At 41.1% G+C, this 19,646-nt stretch overlaps 1 protein-coding gene across 1 annotated transcript in view; it reads left to right on the top strand.

Moving 5' to 3' along the window:
• The window catches only part of LOC133458729 (carboxyl-terminal PDZ ligand of neuronal nitric oxide synthase protein-like), a 214,227-nt gene extending 195,039 nt beyond the window's left edge, over positions 1-19,188 (top strand). Inside the window, exons 8-10 of the mRNA XM_061738931.1 lie at positions 3,087-3,269; positions 7,723-7,888; positions 18,518-19,188. Coding sequence (XP_061594915.1) covers positions 3,087-3,269; positions 7,723-7,888; positions 18,518-19,188 — 1,020 coding nt within the window. The remainder of the gene's footprint in view (positions 1-3,086; positions 3,270-7,722; positions 7,889-18,517) is intronic.
• The last annotated feature ends 458 nt before the right edge of the window (positions 19,189-19,646 follow it).

Genomic DNA, 19,646 nt, shown 5'->3' with positions numbered 1-19,646 from the left:
TTTACCTGCAGAGGTTTTACCTGCAGAGGTTTTACCTGCAGAGATTTTACCTGCGGAGGTTTTACCTGCAGAGGTTTTACCTGCAGGTTTTACCTCCGTTCAGCCGTATTTACACATCTGTAAATATTCTATAAATACTTGACTAAGCCACTCGTGCAGCGTGTTATTGTTGTAACTGCTGAAAGAGGATTAAAGTGTATGTTTCTTTTCTCCTTAAATAAATCACGGAGATGACATTTCCGTCCGCGGTGACTAATCCTGGAGTGACATGTCTCTCTCTCGTGGGAGTTTCTCCCGTTAGACGCTGAATTATGGGATTAACACTTGCAGCTACTAAATCTGCAGTTTCCTCTGAGCATTGACAGTTTAAAAGCTGCTGACATCGTCGTGTTGATGTTGATGCTCTGTATGTGACACTGCTGATTCACATTCATTCAAACCATTAATAATGACATATTTGCACATTCACATTCATACTGGTCATGTGCAGCATTCACACCATTAATAATGATATATCTGCACATTCACATTCATACTGGTCATGTGCAGCATTCACACCATTAATAATGACCAGTTCGCCAGTTCAGCATGGACATTAATAACTCTGACTGGTTGAAACTAACTGTTGAGCAAAAGGTTGAAAGATCAATTCCTGCTAAAATGGCAAAGTGAACTCTATAGGACGGACATCATGTGATATTTATGTAGTTTAAGCTAGAACAGAACTTATTGTGTCAAAATCAAACGTATAGACAGGCCGTTTGTCATTTTAGGATGAATAACAGCAGAATCCCAAAAGTGGAAGGTATAAAAGTTATTATTATTATTATTATTATTATTATTATTATTATTATTATTATTATTATTATTATTATTATTATTATTATTATTATTATTATTATTATTGTTGTTATTATTATTATTATTATTATTATTATTATTATTATTATTATTATTATTATTATTATTATTATTATTATTATTATTATTGTTATTATTACTATTATTATTATTATTATTATTATTACTATTATTATTATTATTATTATTATTATTATTATTATTATTATTATTATTATTATTATTATCATTATCATTATTATTATTATTATTATTATCATTATTATTATTATTATTATTATTATTATTATTATTATTATTATTATTATTAGGGCCCGAGCAGCAGCAAGGTTTGTGCTAAGTCCTATTGAAATTGGAAAGATTATTATTATTATTTTATCCGAAAACAATTGCGTTTTTGAGGCGCATAACTTACGGTACTCGAAAAGTTGTGAAACTTCACGTCCCATGTGGCGAAAAATTACGTATTCTAATAGTGTCAAAAAGGGGCTTGGCCTAACGGCTCAACAGCGCCCCCTAGAAAACTTTGTTCCTCAAGCCCCACAATACGGTTTGACGTAGATGCACGGAAATTGGTACACACCTGTATCATGTCACAACTTAAAGAAAAGTCTCTCGGCATCATGGCCGAAACGAACAGGAAGTCGGCCATTTTGAATTAATCCTGTAATTTTGGCGCAATTTATGCCATTTTCACGTGTCGTACTATCCTAGCAGGATCGTCTGTTCAACATAAAACTCGCTCAGGAGACACAAAAGACGTTAACCATGAAAACTTATCAAAAATCGTTTAGTTCCGGTCTGAACACGATGGAGGTTCAACAACAACAACAACAACAACAACAAAAACCTCTTCACAGGCTGAACGCGGCAGAGCCACAAACGTGGAAGCTGTTCCTGAAGTCTAGAAACAATCGTGTTAGTTGTTCCTGAAGTCTAGAAACAATCGTGTTAGTTCTTCCTGAAGTCTAGAAACAATTGTGTTAGTTGTTCCTGAAGTCTAGAAACAATTGTGTTAGTTGTTGCTGAAGTCTAGAAACAATCGTGTTAGTTGTTCCTGAAGTCTAGAAACAATTGTGTTAGTTGTTGCTGAAGTCTAGAAACAATCGTGTTGGTTGTTCCTGAAGTCTAGAAACAATCGTGTTAGTTGTTCCTGAAGTCTAGAAACAATCGTGTTAGTTGTTCCTGAAGTCTAGAAACAATCGTGTTGGTTGTTCCTAAAGTCTAGAACAGTCGTGTTAGTTGTTGTCTCCAGGTGACGGGGAGTCCCAGACCTCATTACGGGACTGGAGAGTTTCAGATCTGTGTTCTCGCGCTGCTCATTTCACACGTGTTGCAGCGAATCAGCTGCTTTATTCTCATCCAGATCGTGTTTGGATGACGGCTCGTCCTCCGAGACTTCGCTCCGTTAGTTATTCATGAATGTTTCCCTGGTTTGGTCTGATTGCATCTGTAACTGATGTGTTTGTGCTGCAGGTTTTCAGAAGGACATGTTTGGTTTTTCACTCGTATCTTCTAATGATTTGTTGTGTTTGTGGCTCCAGCAAGGCGTTTCTACTCTAATATAAACGGATTAATAATGTACATTAATACATTAATACATGGACACTGTTTGTGAGGGGACTGTTTAGCAGCAGTGATGCACCGATTGTTCGGTAACCGAAATTGTTCGGCTGAAAATGGCAAAAAAACACTTTGGGTGTTCGGTGGAATAAGTGGGAAAAAAAACCGAACAATTAATAACGGCGTTGTAAAATAAGGAAATAGACTGGCCGCTCCGTAACGGTTGCACCACAAACATAAATCGTTGGCCAACCAAAAAGTAACCACATAAGAATTTTACCAACATTCACCAGGAGGTGGAACCAAAACAACATAATGCTGGAAATTAAAACATGTTCAGTTTTTTATGTTCAATAAATATTTTCTACTTTGTAATTTTGTAAAAGATTTTTTTTCTTTGAAAAGCCTAAATCAAATTTATTTATACTAGTGTGGACATGAATGTTTTTCTACAATATTTCCTCCTCATGACAGTAAAATAGTCCATTCTAAGCCAATTTACTGCAGCAATTCCTTTCCAAATCATTAGAAAATGTGGTTAACACCCAGTTGTGCATGAAAAAAAAAATACCGTGATATACATTTTTGGTCATACCGCCCAGCACTACCTAAACTCCTGCTCTGTGATGGTAAATGTACCTGAACTCCTCCTCTCCCTCCAGGCTCCGGAGGACGAGGCCTCTCTCCTGCTGTCCAGCCCCAGGATGCTGCTGCCGTTGTCGGGCTCGCTGCCCCCCGGGGCCCCCGGGCCCCCCGGAGCCCCCCTGTCCGTCCACCACCAGATCCAGCTGTTGCAGCAGCAGCTGCAGCAGCAGCAGCAGCAGACGCAGGTTGCCGTGGCGCAGGTACGATGATGCTTAAACTGTTTCTGTCTGATTCCTGCAGCTACAAACACGTCTACATCAGAGCTGCATCACACACATCTTACTTTTAATAATAATAAATCATTCATTTTATTTAGAGGCGCCTTTCAGGTCATATCTCAAACCTGTTGACTGTGTTGGGGGGGGCTGATAAGAGGGGGGGCCGAGGAAGGCGTTGAGTTGAGGGAGGTGGTTATCGGTAAGTGTGTGTAGCGGTAAGTCCGTGAACTTCTCTCAGACCTGCTCTCAGCCAATGTCCTTGATGTTATCAGACGCCTCGGTCAGTTCTGAAACAGGTCCACAGATGTTCCTGAGAGGGGAGGGTTAGTAGGGGCAGAGTCATCTTGTTTACATTCCACCAGGGAGATTGTGACCAGAGTGATCGGCCAAAAACCGCTCTGTCAAGGTCAGATTATAGAATCAACAATTATATTGAAAACAGACTCAGTAATTTTCCGTCTGCCTTCAGTCTCTGGTTCATCAATGGCGACTCCAATCAGACGAATTTGTGATCAATTCCCGCCAAGCCGAGCTTCCAACTTCTCCAGGGTCTTATCCATCTTTCCAATGAGCTCAAAGACGCCGCCAGCCTGCAATTCTGTTTGAGAATCACATCCAGCTTACGGCTTTGCTCCCCCAACGTTAGAGTCTGAGCATTGGTTGCCTTGCTTGACCCAAGGTCGCCTTACAAGAGATAAACACACATTATATAAAAAATACAGTTAATACAAATGCAAAAATACAGTACAAAAAGCAGCAACAGACAGTATAAACAAAGGGCATAGACCAGTAAATAGAACAGACTGGTGGAGTTTAGAACAGTGACGGGTTAGAGGGAGTGAGTTCGAACAGGTGAGATTTGAGTTGGGTTTTGAATGTTGTGATGGAGTCTGTCTGTTTTATGTGTGGGGGGAGTTCCAGAGTCTGGGTGCTGAGCAGCTGAAGGCTCGGGCACCCATGGGTGCCCCATGGTGCTGAGGGAGTGGGAGGAATAGCAGCTGTGGGTTTGGTGGAGATGTAGATCTGATATAGATGTAGATGTAGATCTGATATAGATATAGATGTAGATCTGATATAGATATAGATGTAGATCTGATATAGATATAGATGTAGATCTGATATAGATAGATATAGATGTAGATCTGTGTGTCGTAAGCGTAGCGTTGTAAACGGACCCCGTGGTGACGGAGGGTTGAGCCCAGGGGTGGGAGGTTGATGGTGAAGAGAAGAGGACCCAACACTGACCCCTGGGGGACGCCCAGTGTGACACCCCTGCACCTAGATGTGTGGTTCTTTTAATTATTTGTTAGATTAGTCCAGTCGATAGTGTTGAAGAATAATATAAAATCCAGTTCAGAGTCCGCGGTGGTGTAGAGAGTTTTAGTCTGTGGTGTAGAGAGTTTTAGTCTGTGGTGTATTTAGTTTTAGTCTGTGGTGTATTTAGTTTTAGTCTGTGGTGTAGAGAGTTTTAGTCTGTGGTGTAGAGAGTTTTAGTCTGTGGTGTAGAGAGTTTTAGTCTGTGGTGTAGAGAGTTTTAGTCTGTGGTGTAGAGAGTTTTAGTCTGTGGTGTATTTAGTTTTAGTCTGTGGTGTAGAGAGTTTTAGTCTGTGGTGTAGAGAGTGTCTCCGACCCCGGGACCCGTAGGTGCTGTCTCCGGTGCTGGTGATACTTCAGTATCTTTCAGGCTGCTCTGTTTTCTCTGCGTCTCCATCACGAGCACATTCCTCGTGCTCTCCGAGTTATTTCAGTTCTCCCTCTCAAATGAGAGGAATAAACTGGGAGGAAGCGGCAGCAGAATCTGCTGGAGAGTTTTCAAACGCTCCCACATCAAAGGGCCGGCGTGGGCCGCGGAGCGGGTGCTAATCCGCCGTGAAGAGCTCGTCAGCCTCGTCAGCCTCGTCAGACGGAGCAGTCGCGGCGCTGCCAGCGCTAATCCCCTTACGCCGGGGGACGGTGGCCGTCTCCGTCCCCCCTGAAAGAGAGACGGATCACTTCAACTGTTTTATCTTCCTCACTCTTTTATTCCTGCAGTTTTACACGATGCCGAGCTAATCCTTCCTTTATTTGGGTCTCCGACGCTGCGGTTTCCTGACACGAACGGCTCTTCTTCTGGTGGTTGTTGAGCTCGTTCCGGTCTCCAGCAGCGATATTTAAAGATCTTTTCTGAGACAAACGTGGGTGAAAACACCACACGTACGTACCAGGGAGGTGAGGATGAGGATTCTGGGTAATCCTGTCCTGCTTCAGCCATGAGTTTGTAGTAGTAGTAGCAAACACTGGTTCTGGTGAAATAACAAATACGACACGTCTGTATTTTACCGTTTCATTAAACTTCACATGGTTTTGGATCCAGAACGGAGAAACAGTGAAGGATAAAGTGTTTTTTTTTACCCTCGATGACGGAGAAACAGTGAAGGATAAAGCGTTAACTTCGATGACGGAGAAACACTGAAGGATAAAGTGGTTTTTTAACTTTGATGACGGAGAAACACTGAAGAATAAAGTGGTTCTACACTCATGTGGTTCTACACATGACGGTGATCGTATCAGTTCTGCATCGTTGTTTCTGTCCTTGGTTCATTGTTGAAGTTCTTCTTCTTCTGCTGTTTCCTCCCTTCACGTGCGTCGTGATGAACCTGGAGCGTGAAGTTCACCTCCGTTACCGCGGTAACAAGTTCACCTCCGGTAACCGCGGTAACCTCACGTCGGCCGGAGGAGGAGCAGGAGGAGGAGCAGGAGTCATTACGGCTTTAATGACTCGTGACAACGATTAGTTCTGAAACTTAAGCTGCTGCAGTCGTTTCCTCACGGAGGTCACACATCCTGCCGCGGTGGCCTTTTCACTAGCACCTACTCAGCTCGCTTCTACTCGCCCCTGTCTTGCTCTTCTCCACTACGGGCCGAGGCGGGCTGAGCCGCGCCAAGCAGATACTTTTTCTGTAACCATTCTGCCGAGGTTCTAACCGGGCTGAGCCGGGACTATTTCTGACGTCATCACCCTCCACGCCACTGATTGGTCGGGGGGCGGGGCCGTCAGACGTTTGAATCAGGAAGCGGGAGTGGTGATTTTATTATACAGTGCAAACGTCTGTTTGGTGATCCAACTCTGAGGAGCAGATGTTCATAAACCTGGTGGCTGACGAGAGAATTAAAAAAGGGATGTAGACGGAGATAAGGAACGACCAGATCCACCAGGATCTCCTTCATAGCTGCTCAGATACCAACGGTCTTTTCAGCAGCAGAGACAAATTAACAACATTAAAAAGCCGCTTGAAGCTTCTTTCACTCCCATGTTTAACTTGATATGGAACACAAGCGACAGACCCAGCAGCACATTTATCATCTATATATCTATCTATCATCTCCTCCAGGTTCTACATCTTTATCTATCATCTCCTCCAGGTTCTACATCTTTATCTATCATCTCCTCCATCTTTATCTATCATCTCCTCCAGGTTCTACATCTTTATCTATCATCTCCTCCATCTTTATCTATCATCTCCTCCAGGTTCTACATCTTTATCTATCATCTCCTCCAGGTTCTCCATCTTTATCTATCATCTCCTCCATCTTTATCTATCATCTCCTCCAGGTTCTACATCTTTATCTATCATCTCCTCCAGGTTCTACATCTCTAGTGTTGTTGTCTTCTTCCTTTAGATGCACAATCAAATACATCACAGCAGCTTCTCCAACCTCCAGCTGACCGTTCTCTCTTGTTTCCAGGTCCACCTGCTGAAGGACCTGCTGACCGTTCTCTCTCGTGTGTTCCAGGTGCACCTGCTGAAGGACCTGCTGACCGTTCTCTCTCTTGTTTCCAGGTGCACCAGCTGACCGTTCTCTCTCGTGTGTTCCAGGTGCACCTGCTGAAGGACCTGCTGACCGTTCTCTCTCTTGTTTCCAGGTGCACCAGCTGACCGTTCTCTCTCGTGTTTCCAGGTCCACCTGCTGACCGTTCTCTCTCGTGTGTTCCAGGTCCACCTGCTGACCGTTCTCTCTCGTGTGTTCCAGGTCCACCAGCTGACCGTTCTCTCTCGTGTGTTCCAGGTCCACCAGCTGACCGTTCTCTCTCGTGTTTCCAGGTCCACCTGCTGACCGTTCTCTCTCGTGTGTTCCAGGTCCACCTGCTGACCGTTCTCTCTCGTGTTTCCAGGTCCACCTGCTGACCGTTCTCTCTCGTGTGTTCCAGGTCCACCTGCTGACCGTTCTCTCTCGTGTTTCCAGGTCCACCTGCTGACCGTTCTCTCTCGTGTTTCCAGGTCCACCTGCTGACCGTTCTCTCTCGTGTTTCCAGGTCCACCTGCTGACCGTTCTCTCTCGTGTATTCCAGGTCCACCTGCTGACCGTTCTCTCTTGTTTCCAGGTCCACCTGCTGACCGTTCTCTCTCGTGTATTCCAGGTCCACCTGCTGACCGTTCTCTCTTGTGTGTTCCAGGTGCACCTGCTGAAGGACCAGCTCAGCGCCGAGGCCACGGCCCGGCTGGAGGCCCAGGCCCGGGTTCACCAGCTGCTGCTGCAGAACAAGGACCTGCTGCAGCACATCTCCCTGCTGGTGAGACAGATCCAGGACCTGGAGACCCGGGTGACCGGAACCAACCCCCGTGAGTTCACCATGACACCACCATATACTCACACTCAGGACGGTTTAAACAGTGCTGATACAGCAGAGATGCTTCAACAAGATAATCCTATGTACGTTTACTAAACAAAGAATATTCTAGACAAAAATTTAAGATTTTATTTGAACATTTTCTTCATGATCAGCTCTGTTAAGGTGCTATGAGCAGCCAAACCTACAGGGGGCAGTGTAACGAGAAGATAAAGTCATGCTAGCCAATCAGAATCCTGGAAAAAAACATCAACAAATGACACGAGTAACTTCCAGTTTGACATTTCGACTTTTTTCTCAAAATTTCGACTTTTTTCTCAAAATTTCAACTTTTTCCTCAACTTTTTTCTCAAAATTTCGACTCTTTTCTTAATATTTCAACTTTTTCTCAAAATTTCGACTTTTCTCAAAATGTCGACTTTTTCTCAAAATTTTGACTTTTTCTCGACTTTTTTATCAATATTTCGACTTTTTTCTCAAAATTCTTCAAAATTTCTCAAAAACAGATATTTCCCCCTCTACGTTTATAAAAATGCCATCATTTCCAGGAACCTGCATAAATATCTGTTAAGGTGCTATGAGCAGCCAAACCTACAGGGGGCAGTGTAACGAGAAGATAAAGTCATGCTAGCCAATCAGAATCCTGGAAAAAAACATCAACAAATGACACGAGTAACTTCCAGTTACTTCCAAGATGAACCAGAGTCTTTGGTTTGGAGTGACAGAGAAGTGGAGTTACTTTTAAGTGTGACGTTAGAATATAAAACAGGTAAAATACTAGAAAATATTGACGGTTACAAACTAATTGTAACCACAGGTGTCACTCATGACGCTGGTGACGTTTCTGTCTCATAATGTGACGTTCTGAAGCCTAAATGTCCGTTTCTCTCCGTTTACAAGCAAACGTGAAGACGGAGGTTTTAAAAATCTACACTTTGGCCGGAGTTTTCAGAAATGATGGTTTTTGGAGACTTTGAGCTTCGTTTTCCTGTAAACGAACGAACAAAACGCAGGAAAACACCAGCGTTTCTGCTCCGTGTAGACGGGTCCTCAGTCTGAGATATTCAGTTTGTTTTCCTACCAAACAGTCGGAGGCTTCGTCCACTCTGGTCTCTTCTTTTTAAAAAGCCAAACTTTAGTCAGCTTGACTCTCTGGCATCGATTCACCGGTGAGATCAATCCCTGGAAATGGCAGGATGTCGATCGGCAGCAGCTCCGGTTTACGTTTCTAATCAATATCCTTCATAGAAAACTGATAGGAAGCAGAGATTCACTTCATCTCCTTCATTTATCCATGAAGCATTAGAACATTACTGGAACTAGTGTTGTTTTCATCAGCTTTGGTAAAGAAGTAGAACATTTGGCACAGATTGTCTCCAAGCTCTAACTCTTTAGGAAAAAGGCGAGTGCCGCTCAAAATTCCAAGATGGCGGCCCCTAAAATCTAACATGCCTGCCCAAAAACATGCTTTTTCCTTTATAACTCAAAATGCCTTGGTTTTAAGCCCCATAAATATATTAAAATTTAATATAAAGTTGGGTATTGTGGACATTTTGGTACCAAGTACATGTTTGTATCCAATACAGTTCTTGAGATACAGCATATAGAAACTTGTATAAACACGGAAAAGTGAGAATTTTGCCAGATTGATTGTTGTTATAGTACTAGTACAGCAGATTAGTGAAACAATACTTCACTTTGGTAAAGAAGCATGACATTTGGCACAGATTCTCTCTAAGGGCTACTCTTTTGGAAAAAGGTGCGTGCCGCTAAAAATTTCAAGATGGCGACCTTTGTTTCATCCTCAACCTTCTGGACCAGTGCAGCTGCTTTGTCTGCCTATCCGGCTTAGTTAAACCTGATGTTTGGATTACTTGGATTAGTGTTTGGATTATTTTGGAGTCCTCGTGCAAAGTATCAGGTTATGAGAGTAACATTTTCATAAATCCATACTCTCCAACAATCAATCTTCTTTTTTTAATATCTTTTTATTTCACAATAATTTTCACAATTCACATTTTCATATTCACGATTTCTATTCTACCCACATTCCTACCCTCCCCATAATTACCCTAGGAAAAAAAAACATACATTAAGGGAGAACAAAATTAAATAAATATTAAAAAAAATAAAAATAAAAATAAAAAAATATATAATTGCAGCAACAGCGATATCAAACTATATATATATATATATATATCCATACATACATACAAACATACATGCATATAAGGCACAAGTTTGAAAATAGAAATACTCATTGGTCCCTTTGGAAAAATTCTCCAGTTTTGAAAATAATGGAAACCCAAATTCTTGAAAAATATGACCAGGGTTGTTTTTTTCCAAAGTTCATTTTTCCAATGGTAAAAAAACTGAAATTTGATCCCAAAAAAACTTGAAAGTTGGAGGGGAATCATCTTTCCAAAGTAAAAGTATGCATTTCTTAGTGAAGTATGTGATCATAATTAATATCCTGCTTTTTTTCCGTCTAACTGAAATACAACAATCAATCTTACAAAATTCTCACTTTTCCGGGTATATATCTCAAGAACTGTATCGGATACAAACATGTACTTGGTACCAAAATGTCCACAATACCCAACTTTATATTCAACTTTAATATATTTATGGGGCTTAAAGTGAAGTATTGTTTCACTAATCTGCTGTACGACCACCTGGACGTGAGACGTGATGGAGGAGGATGTTTCCGAGCTCCTGTCTCCTGTAACGGCGCGGAGCATCGAGGCGAGGAGGAACCGCTGGACCAGATCCTCCTCTGTCGTCTCTCCTCGTCTTCCTCTTTAGTCAGATACCTGTCAGAATCTCAGCCCCGTCTGGCCTCCACGTTCTCCTCCTGCAGGAACTCATCTCTAATCTCATCATTCATGAATCCAGCGGAGGAGGAAACCTCCTCTCAGCTGCAGAGCTGTGTTGATGTGCAGCTCCTTCCACCAGGGAAATCTCTCCAGGACAAACCTCCTCTCAGCTGCAGAGCTGTGTTGATGTGCAGCTCCTTCCACCAGGGAAATCTCTCCAGGACAAACCTCCTCTCAGCTGCAGAGCTGTGTTGATGTGCAGCTCCTTCCACCAGGGAAATCTCTCCAGGACAAACCTCCTCTAAGGACAGAAAAGCTGATTTTTCACACTAAAGCGCCACAGCTTATTGTAACTCCTCAAACACACACAAACACTCGTCTGCAGAAAGTTCTGGGATGTTTGGAAAGTTTCCGGCTCAATAGTTTCTCACCGGTTGATGAAGAGGAATCACCCCGGTGCAGCAAGTCCAGATTTATTTATGTCTTTGTTGCTTTCTTTCATACAAGAATGAAATATTCAGTATTCAGTCCCCGTTCATATCTCTCTGCATCGTTGGGCGTCGCAGCTCGACTGGAATCTGCTGCTGAATTCACCCAGAACAGACGAGACCTGAGCCTGACACTGGGAAACAAAGACTTTGGTCGGGTTTCCAATAGAGATTCTCAGATCGATCAGCAACCCATCGGTACCGGCCGATAACGGCCCTATCCGTTTGATCTGTTGAAGAATAATCTAAAATCCAGTTCAGAAGTCTGCTGTGGTGTAGAGAGTTTTAGTCTGTGGTGTAGAGAGTTTTAGTCTGTGGTGTAGAGAGTTTTAGTCTGTGGTGTAGAGAGTTTTAGTCTGTGGTGTAGAGAGTTTTAGTCTGTGGTGTAGAGTTTTAGTCTGTGGTGTAGAGAGTTTTAGTCTGTGGTGTAGAGAGTTTTAGTCTGTGGTGTAGAGAGTTTTAGTCTGTGGTGTATTTAGTTTTAGTCTGTGGTGTATTTAGTTTTAGTCTGTGGTGTAGAGAGTTTTAGTCTGTGGTGTAGAGAGTTTTAGTCTGTGGTGTAGAGAGTTTTAGTCTGTGGTGTAGAGAGTTTTAGTCTGTGGTGTAGAGAGTTTTAGTCTGTGGTGTAGAGAGTTTTAGTCTGTGGTGTAGAGAGTTTTAGTCTGTGGTGTAGAGAGTTTTAGTCTGTGGTGTAGAGAGTTTTAGTCTGTGGTGTAGAGAGTTTTAGTCTGTGGTGTAGAGAGTTTTAGTCTGTGGTGTAGAGAGTTTTAGTCTGTGGTGTAGAGAGTTTTAGTCTGTGGTGTAGAGAGTTTTAGTCTGTGGTGTAGTGAGTTTTAGTCTGTGGTGTAGAGAGTTTTAGTCTGTTTTTTGTTTTTGTTTTTTTATTTTGGATCCCCATTAGCGGACGCAAAACGCCAACTAGTCTTCCTGGGGTCCATTAAAATTAAAATACATTCATATAACAGCACAATTATACATATATATACTTAACTAAATACATAAGTAATTACAATTACATCACTCCATTAACCCCCCCCCCCCCCCCCCTCATCCCACCCACATCATTACACCAGCTACATCATTGTAGTGGTACTCATCACAACCTGCAACTACATTGAGCTGTATTTTCCACACAATAAATCACGAAATGTATATTACAAAATGTATATCAAACATATATATTAACCATTGTTTGTGTCTGTACCCAAAAATAACCTTTTTAGTTGCTTTTTGAAACTGTCTCTGCTTGTTGCTTTAGTTATGGTAAATGGCAACCTGTTCCACTGTGAGATGGCCCTGTACATACAAGTTCTTTTCATTGCATTTGATCTTGGTAATGGAATAGAAATATGACCCCAGCTAACTTGTCTTGTCCTGTGCTCATGTCTGTTTTGGGAAAAGGTTATTTTTGAGTACAGGCAGTTTGGTTGTTTCGATACAGTTATATTCCTGAATAAAGTTAGTAAATTGTTTGTTAATCTGTCCTCTACTTTCATCCAAGCAAGATCACTATGCATTTGGTCAACAGCCTTTCTCAAAGAACACCCGAGTGCAAGGCGAGCTGCTCTGTTCTGCACTATCTGAAGTTTGTTTATATTTTTTTTCCTCTGTGGTGTAGAGAGTTTTAGTCTGTGGTGTATTTAGTTTTAGTCTGTGGTGTAGAGAGTTTTAGTCTGTGGTGTATTTAGTTTTAGTCTGTGGTGTAGAGAGTTTTAGTCTGTGGTGTATTTAGTTTTAGTCTGTGGTGTAGAGAGTTTTAGTCTGTGGTGTATTTAGTTTTAGTCTGTGGTGTAGAGAGTTTTAGTCTGTGGTGTAGAGAGTTTTAGTCTGTGGTGTAGAGAGTTTTAGTCTGTGGTGTATTTAGTTTTAGTCTGTGGTGTATTTAGTTTTAGTCTGTGGTGTAGAGAGTTTTAGTCTGTGGTGTAGAGAGTTTTAGTCTGTGGTGTAGAGAGTTTTAGTCTGTGGTGTAGAGAGTTTTATTCTGTGGTGTAGAGAGTTTTAGTCTGTGGTGTAGAGAGTTTTAGTCTGTGGTGTAGAGAGTTTTAGTCTGTGGTGTAGAGAGTTTTAGTCTGTGGTGTAGAGAGTTTTAGTCTGTGGCGTAGAGAGTTTTAGTCTGTGGTGTAGAGAGTTTTAGTCTGTGGTGTAGAGAGTTTTAGTCTGTGGTGTAGAGAGTTTTAGTCTGTGGTGTAGAGAGTTTTAGTCTGTGGTGTAGAGAGTTTTAGTCTGTGGTGTAGAGAGTTTTAGTCTGTGGTGTAGAGAGTTTAAGTTTTTTTCGTGCGATTTTTGGTACGTTTTTTCGTGCATTTTTTCGTACGTTTTTTCGTGCGTTTTTTCGTACGATTTTTGGTACGTTTTTTCGTGCGTTTTTTCATAAGATTTTTCGTACGTTTTTTCGTGCGATTTTTCGTACGTTTCTTCGTACGTTTTTTCGTGCCTTTTTTCGTACATTTTTTCGTACGTTTTTTCATACAGTTTTTCGTGCGTTTTTTCGTCAATTTTTTGGGGGGTTTTTTCGTACGTTTTTGAGGCGTTTTTTCGTACGTTTTTTCGTACGTTTTTTCGTGCCTTTTTTCGTAAGTTTTTTCGTACAGTTTTTTTGTGTGTTTTTTCGTACAGTTTTTCGTACGTTTTTTCGTACGTTTTCTCGTGCGTTTTTTCATACGTTTTTTCGTACGTTTTTTCGTGCGTTTTTTCCTACGTTTTTTCGTACTATTTTTCGTAGTTTTTTCGGGCGTTTTTTCGTACGTTTTTTCGTACGTTTTTCCGTGCGTTTTTTCGTACGTTTTTTCGTACGATTTTTCGTAGTTTTTCGTGCGTTTTTTCGTACGTTTTTTCGTAGTTTTTCGTGCGTTTTTTCGTACGTTTTTTCGTACGTTTTTTCGTGCGTTTTTTCGTGCGTTTTTTCGTACGTTTTTTCGTACAATTTTTCATACGTTTTTTTTTTTTAGTCTGTGGTGTATTTAGTTTTAGTCTGTGGTGTAGAGAGTTTTAGTCTGTGGTGTAGAGAGTTTTAGTCTGTGGTGTAGAGAGTTTTAGTCTGTGGTGTAGAGAGTTTTAGTCTGTGGTGTAGAGAGTTTTAGTCTGTGGTGTAGAGAGTTTTAGTCTGTGGTGTAGAGAGTTTTAGTCTGTGGTGTAGAGAGTTTTAGTCTGTGGTGTATTTAGTTTTAGTCTGTGGTGTAGAGAGTTTTAGTCTGTGGTGTAGAGAGTTTTAGTCTGTGGTGTAGAGAGTTTTAGTCTGTGGTGTAGAGAGTTTTAGTCTGTGGTGTAGAGAGTTTTAGTCTGTGGTGTAGAGAGTTTTAGTCTGTGGTGTAGAGAGTTTTAGTCTGTGGAGTAGAGAGGTTTATTCTGTGGTGTAGAGAGTTTTAGTCCACTGTGGTGTAGTTTTTGTAAATACCCGGCTAGGTGGAAACGTGGCCTGACTCTCACATATGATGAACAGAAGGAGCTTTATGAGGAATAAGTGAATGGATCTGGGAAACCGTTGGAAACAGAGTTATAGCTCAAAACCTTCTAAAAGAGGCAGTAAAAGTTTGGAGAAAATGTCATCAAGTACATATTTCACGGAGCATGTTTCTCTGGCTGCATTTCTTACATTTTGACATCAACATTTTTCATGAGGAACATGATTCTAACAAAAATATCTCAAACTGATTTAGCAGTTTTCTTTGAATGGACATTTTAACTGTAAACAGTAAAAAAGTCCTGATGTTCAGTAAAGGTTTGGAGACGGTTAATGTATAGAAGAGCTTTTTTGCAGCCTTTCAGTAAACCGTATAACTTTAGTGCAGATTCCTCGTAGCGCTTTAATCCAAAGAGATAAATAGTGAACGGGTCTTGTGTAAACTTCAAAAAGGTTTAGACGTGTCCAAGCTTTCACTCTGAACAAGAGTCCAAACTTTTGACCTAAAATCCATTAACACCAGATCTGTGTTAGAAACGTGACGAGGCAACAGTTACTGAGGTCGTCTGACATTTACAACACTGACATTTACACTGACCTGCAGCAACAAAATACTGATCCATGTCGTTTTGGAAATGCAACTATTGTGACAATTGTTTAATAAATAAAAAAAAAAAAAAAAAAAAAAAATATATATATATATATAAAAATTTAAAATAAAAAAATTATAAAAACAAAAACAAAAAAAACTGATAACTCCTTAAAAAAAATATATTGTGACAATTGTGAATCGTCAGGATGAGGCACATGTGAACCATAAAAACCTTAATAAAAAGAGAATAGGGCTGGGCGATATATCGAGATTTTAATATATATCGATAAATTTTCAAACGCGTTATGGTACGAGACAATATCGTTTATATCGATTATTACATTTTTTTTTTATGAGTTTGATAAAGCTTATTTTGTGACAAATTGACTTGAATGTTTTATTTGAGATTTGCACAAATGTTTTGTTATTTGCACAACTGTCAACCTCAGAGGAAAAGTCTGCCTGTTACTGTCTACATTGTATTAATTACAGTGTATTTTAATTTAATTGTTATGCAGGAAAGGGATATTTGTTTTATTTTATTCAAGAATCATTTTTATTCTATATATGCAGGCAGTTTATTTTTATTTCATTTGTTTTATACATGTTGATATTGTGCAGACCCCTGTTAATAAAGGAACCTGTGTGACATTTGGCACGAGGTTTTGTATTAAAACTGACTGTTTTTTTAAGAAATGAAGCTAACAGAGATGCTAACAGAGATGCTAACAGAAATGCTAACAGAGAAGCTAACAGAGATGCTAACAGAGATGCTAACAGAGATGCTAACAGAGATGCTAACAGAGATGCTAACAGAGATGCTATGCTATAATGCTTTGGGGGAAACCCCAATTATGGCACAGAAAAAATATGGATATATATCGAGTATCAACATTCAGCTAGAAAATATGGAGATAAGACTTTTGGTCCATATCGCCCAGCCCTAAAAGAGAATTTAAAAAAAAGAAAGAAAGACAACACTCAAAAGCTTTTGCTCGGTCCCTGGTGGGTAAAGTGTGTCGCTAAGTCAAGACACCTGCATGTTTATTTATGAGCCTTATAACTCATGACGTCTTTATGTCGGTTAGAACAAAACAAGCGTCACCAGAAGAAGATGCTGCACGAGGTGTGAGATGTTTACTGGGGGATATAACCGCTATAACCGCTATAACTCCACAACGCCAGCCGTGTGCTCCACAAACCTCCCAGCGTCTCTGTTTAACACCGTTAGAAACAGAAACCTCCACAAACCTCCAGCGTCTCTGTTTAATACCGTTAGAAACAGAAACCTCCACAAACCTCCCAGCGTCTCTGTTTAATACCGCTAAAAACAGAAACCTCCAGGTCTGCAAACATCCTCTCCTCGTCGCCGCGGTGATGATGAAACGATGTGACACGTTATTTTACTGGTTAGTGTTTGTGAGGCTGCTGGGATGGATGGATGGATGATTCACCGTTCACACGTTCATCCGTCTCCCGCTGCCACCTGCAGGTGGATTTATTCACTTATTTATTTTACAGTCTGCATACATATTAATGGTTAATACCTAGTTGGTATAAGGCATATATATGCATTTTTGATATATAATATATATCATATTTATTTTAATATATCATATATATTTACTTTAATTACATATATATATATATCTTTTTTTTTTTCTCTGCATATATTGCATATATTTTTTTTTATGTTGTATATCTTGATATTGGGTCTAGACGAGCCTGTAATAAAGTTTATATATATATATATATATATATATATATATATATATATATATATATATATATATATATATATATATATATATATATTAATGAGTAATACCAAGTTGGTATTAGGCATATATATGCATTTTTAATATATAATATATATTTATTTTAATTATACATATATACATACCAAGTTGGTATAAGGCTTTTTAATATATAATATATATCATATATATTTTAATATATCATATATATTTATTTTATTCATTTATATGAATGAATTGAATGAATTATTTTATTTTCGTGTTTCGGACATTTAAATGACCCATCCCTCATGGGATTACACAGACACATTAATTACATAAACATATAACATTCCGGTGTGTAAACCACCGACTTCCAGCTACAAATAATAATAATAATGATAATAAGAAGCAATAAATAATAATAATAAATAAAATTCAAACAAAATAAAATAAAATATCCCACACTAGAAAATGAACAAAAAATACATATACGTATATATATTATTTATTTTATTTTATTTTTATTTATTTTTTAATGTGAAGGGGAGGGGTGACATCCGCTGCTAGTCTAAAACGAGACAGAACCCACCCAAGAAATATCCACATAGAGCAGGCCCGAGGTCAAGCTCCTTTCACACAGTGCCTGTGGAGCAGGTTGAGTGTCAGGGGGCCATATTTGGTCTTTTGTTTTAAGCCTGCTGAAACTATAAGACAGGGTGTCTCTAAACATGTTCAGCTCACTCAGGACTGACTGCTCGTCTGATCAGTTGCACTGTGTGACTCCATTCATGAATGCTTTTTCCTTTTTCCACAGGAAAACTAAGGTTTATAGTTGGCTAGCATGACTATCTTCTCGTTACACTGCCCCCTGTAGGTTTGGCTGCTCATAGCACCTTAACAGATATTTATGCAGGTTCCTGGAAATGATGGGATTTTTCAAAACATAGAGGGGGAAATATCAGTTTTTGAGAAATTTTGAGAAAAAAGTCGAAATTTTGAGAAAAAAAGCTGAGAAAAAGTCAAAATTTGGAGAAAATAGTCAAAATTTTGAGAAAAAAGTCGAGAAAAAAGTCGAAATTTTGAGAAAAAAGTCAGAATTTTGAGAAAAAGTCAACATTTTTAGAAAAAAGTCGATAAAAAGTCTAAATCTTGAGAAAAAATTCGAGAAAAAATCAAAAAATGACTTTATCTTCTCGTTACACTGCCCCCTGTAGGTTTGGCTGCTCATAGCACCGTAACAGATATTTATGCATATTTTGTCTTTTGTTTTAAGCCTGCTGAAACTATAAGACAGGGTCTCTCTAAACATCTCCAGCTCACTCAGGACTGACGTCCTGAGTTCGTCTGATCAGATGACTGTGTGACTCCATTCATGAATGCTTTTATTAAAACTCCAGAAAAGACAGCTGACGTGTCAAGACATTCTTTTTTGAACATTTTATTGGACGAACAACAATTTTTGCCACCACAGTGTGTGAAGTCAGAACGCTGCTCTACCTGAACTGTAACTGTAGTGGATTTAAGTGGATTTGGACCCGGAACCTCGGGGACGGAGCGTCACTCACGTCTGCTCTCTCTCTCTCCAGTGGGATCCCAGGACAGTCTGCTGGAGATCACGTTCCGGTCCACGCTGCCCCCGGTGCTCTGCGACGCCACCACGCCGAGGCCCGAGGTGTCGGCCGTTAGCCTGGCGGGGCTGGGGGCCGGCGACGGGCCCAACGGGACCCTGGGGAACCTGGGGACCCTGGGGAACCTGGGGAACCTGGGGAACCTCGGGACCGCCAACGTCTTCTCCTCCGCCAACGGAAACCTGGGGAGCCCGCTAGGTAGGGAGCCGTGTCTGTTCAAACTGGAGCGTTTCCGTTTCCTCCCGGGGCCCCCGGGGCCCCTGGGGCCTCCTCCCCGACTCCCCTCTTCTCCCCCGCCGCTCCACGCTAACGGGCCAGAGACTAACAGATCTGAGACTAACAGGTCTGAGACTAACGGGTCTGAGACGGACTGGTTTCCCCGGGAGCTCAAGTCCTCGGACTGCCTGCAGTTTGCCCGGTTTCGTGAGTCGGGCATCGCCTCGGAGTACGAGTCGAACTCGGACGATAGCGATGACAGGGAGGACGAGGAGGAGGAGGAGGAGGAGGAGGAGGAGGAGGAGGAGATGGAGATCTTTGGCTGGGGGACGGACGAGGAGACGCTGAGGCTGCTCAACGTCCTCAGCAGACAGGGAAACCCCGACTGTCTGGGGGACGAGATCGCTGTGTGACGCATTAACAATACCCCCCATCCTAACACTGCCCCCCCCACCCTAACACCGGCCCCCCCACCCAAACACTAACCCCGCCCCCCTAACACTAACCCCGCCCCACCGGACTGACATCCTGTTGGGATGAACACACACAAACCTCAATCTGTTGACGTCTTTTCACATCAAAACTTGCTCAGATTCACAACGATCCATGCAAACCTCACTCAGACCTGCTAGCTAGAGACGCTAGTTGAGCACGCCGTCGCACAGGCAGTGCACGGCGTGCTCGCTTCACCTCTGTTGGTACTTTAGTTCTCACTCTGTTGGTACTTTAGTACTCACTCTGTTGGTACTTTAGTTCTCACTCTGTTGGTACTTTAGTTCTCTCTCTGTTGGTACTTTAGTTCTCACTCTGTTGGTACTTTAGTTCTCTCTCTGTTGGTACTTTAGTTCTCACTCTGTTGGTACTTTAGTTC

This window comes from Cololabis saira, chromosome 13 (genome assembly GCF_033807715.1).
Source record: "Cololabis saira isolate AMF1-May2022 chromosome 13, fColSai1.1, whole genome shotgun sequence".
Taxonomy (NCBI): domain Eukaryota; kingdom Metazoa; phylum Chordata; class Actinopteri; order Beloniformes; family Belonidae; genus Cololabis; species Cololabis saira.
Note: the sequence above shows the minus strand (reverse complement) of the source record. Positions and strands in the feature narration are given on the sequence as shown.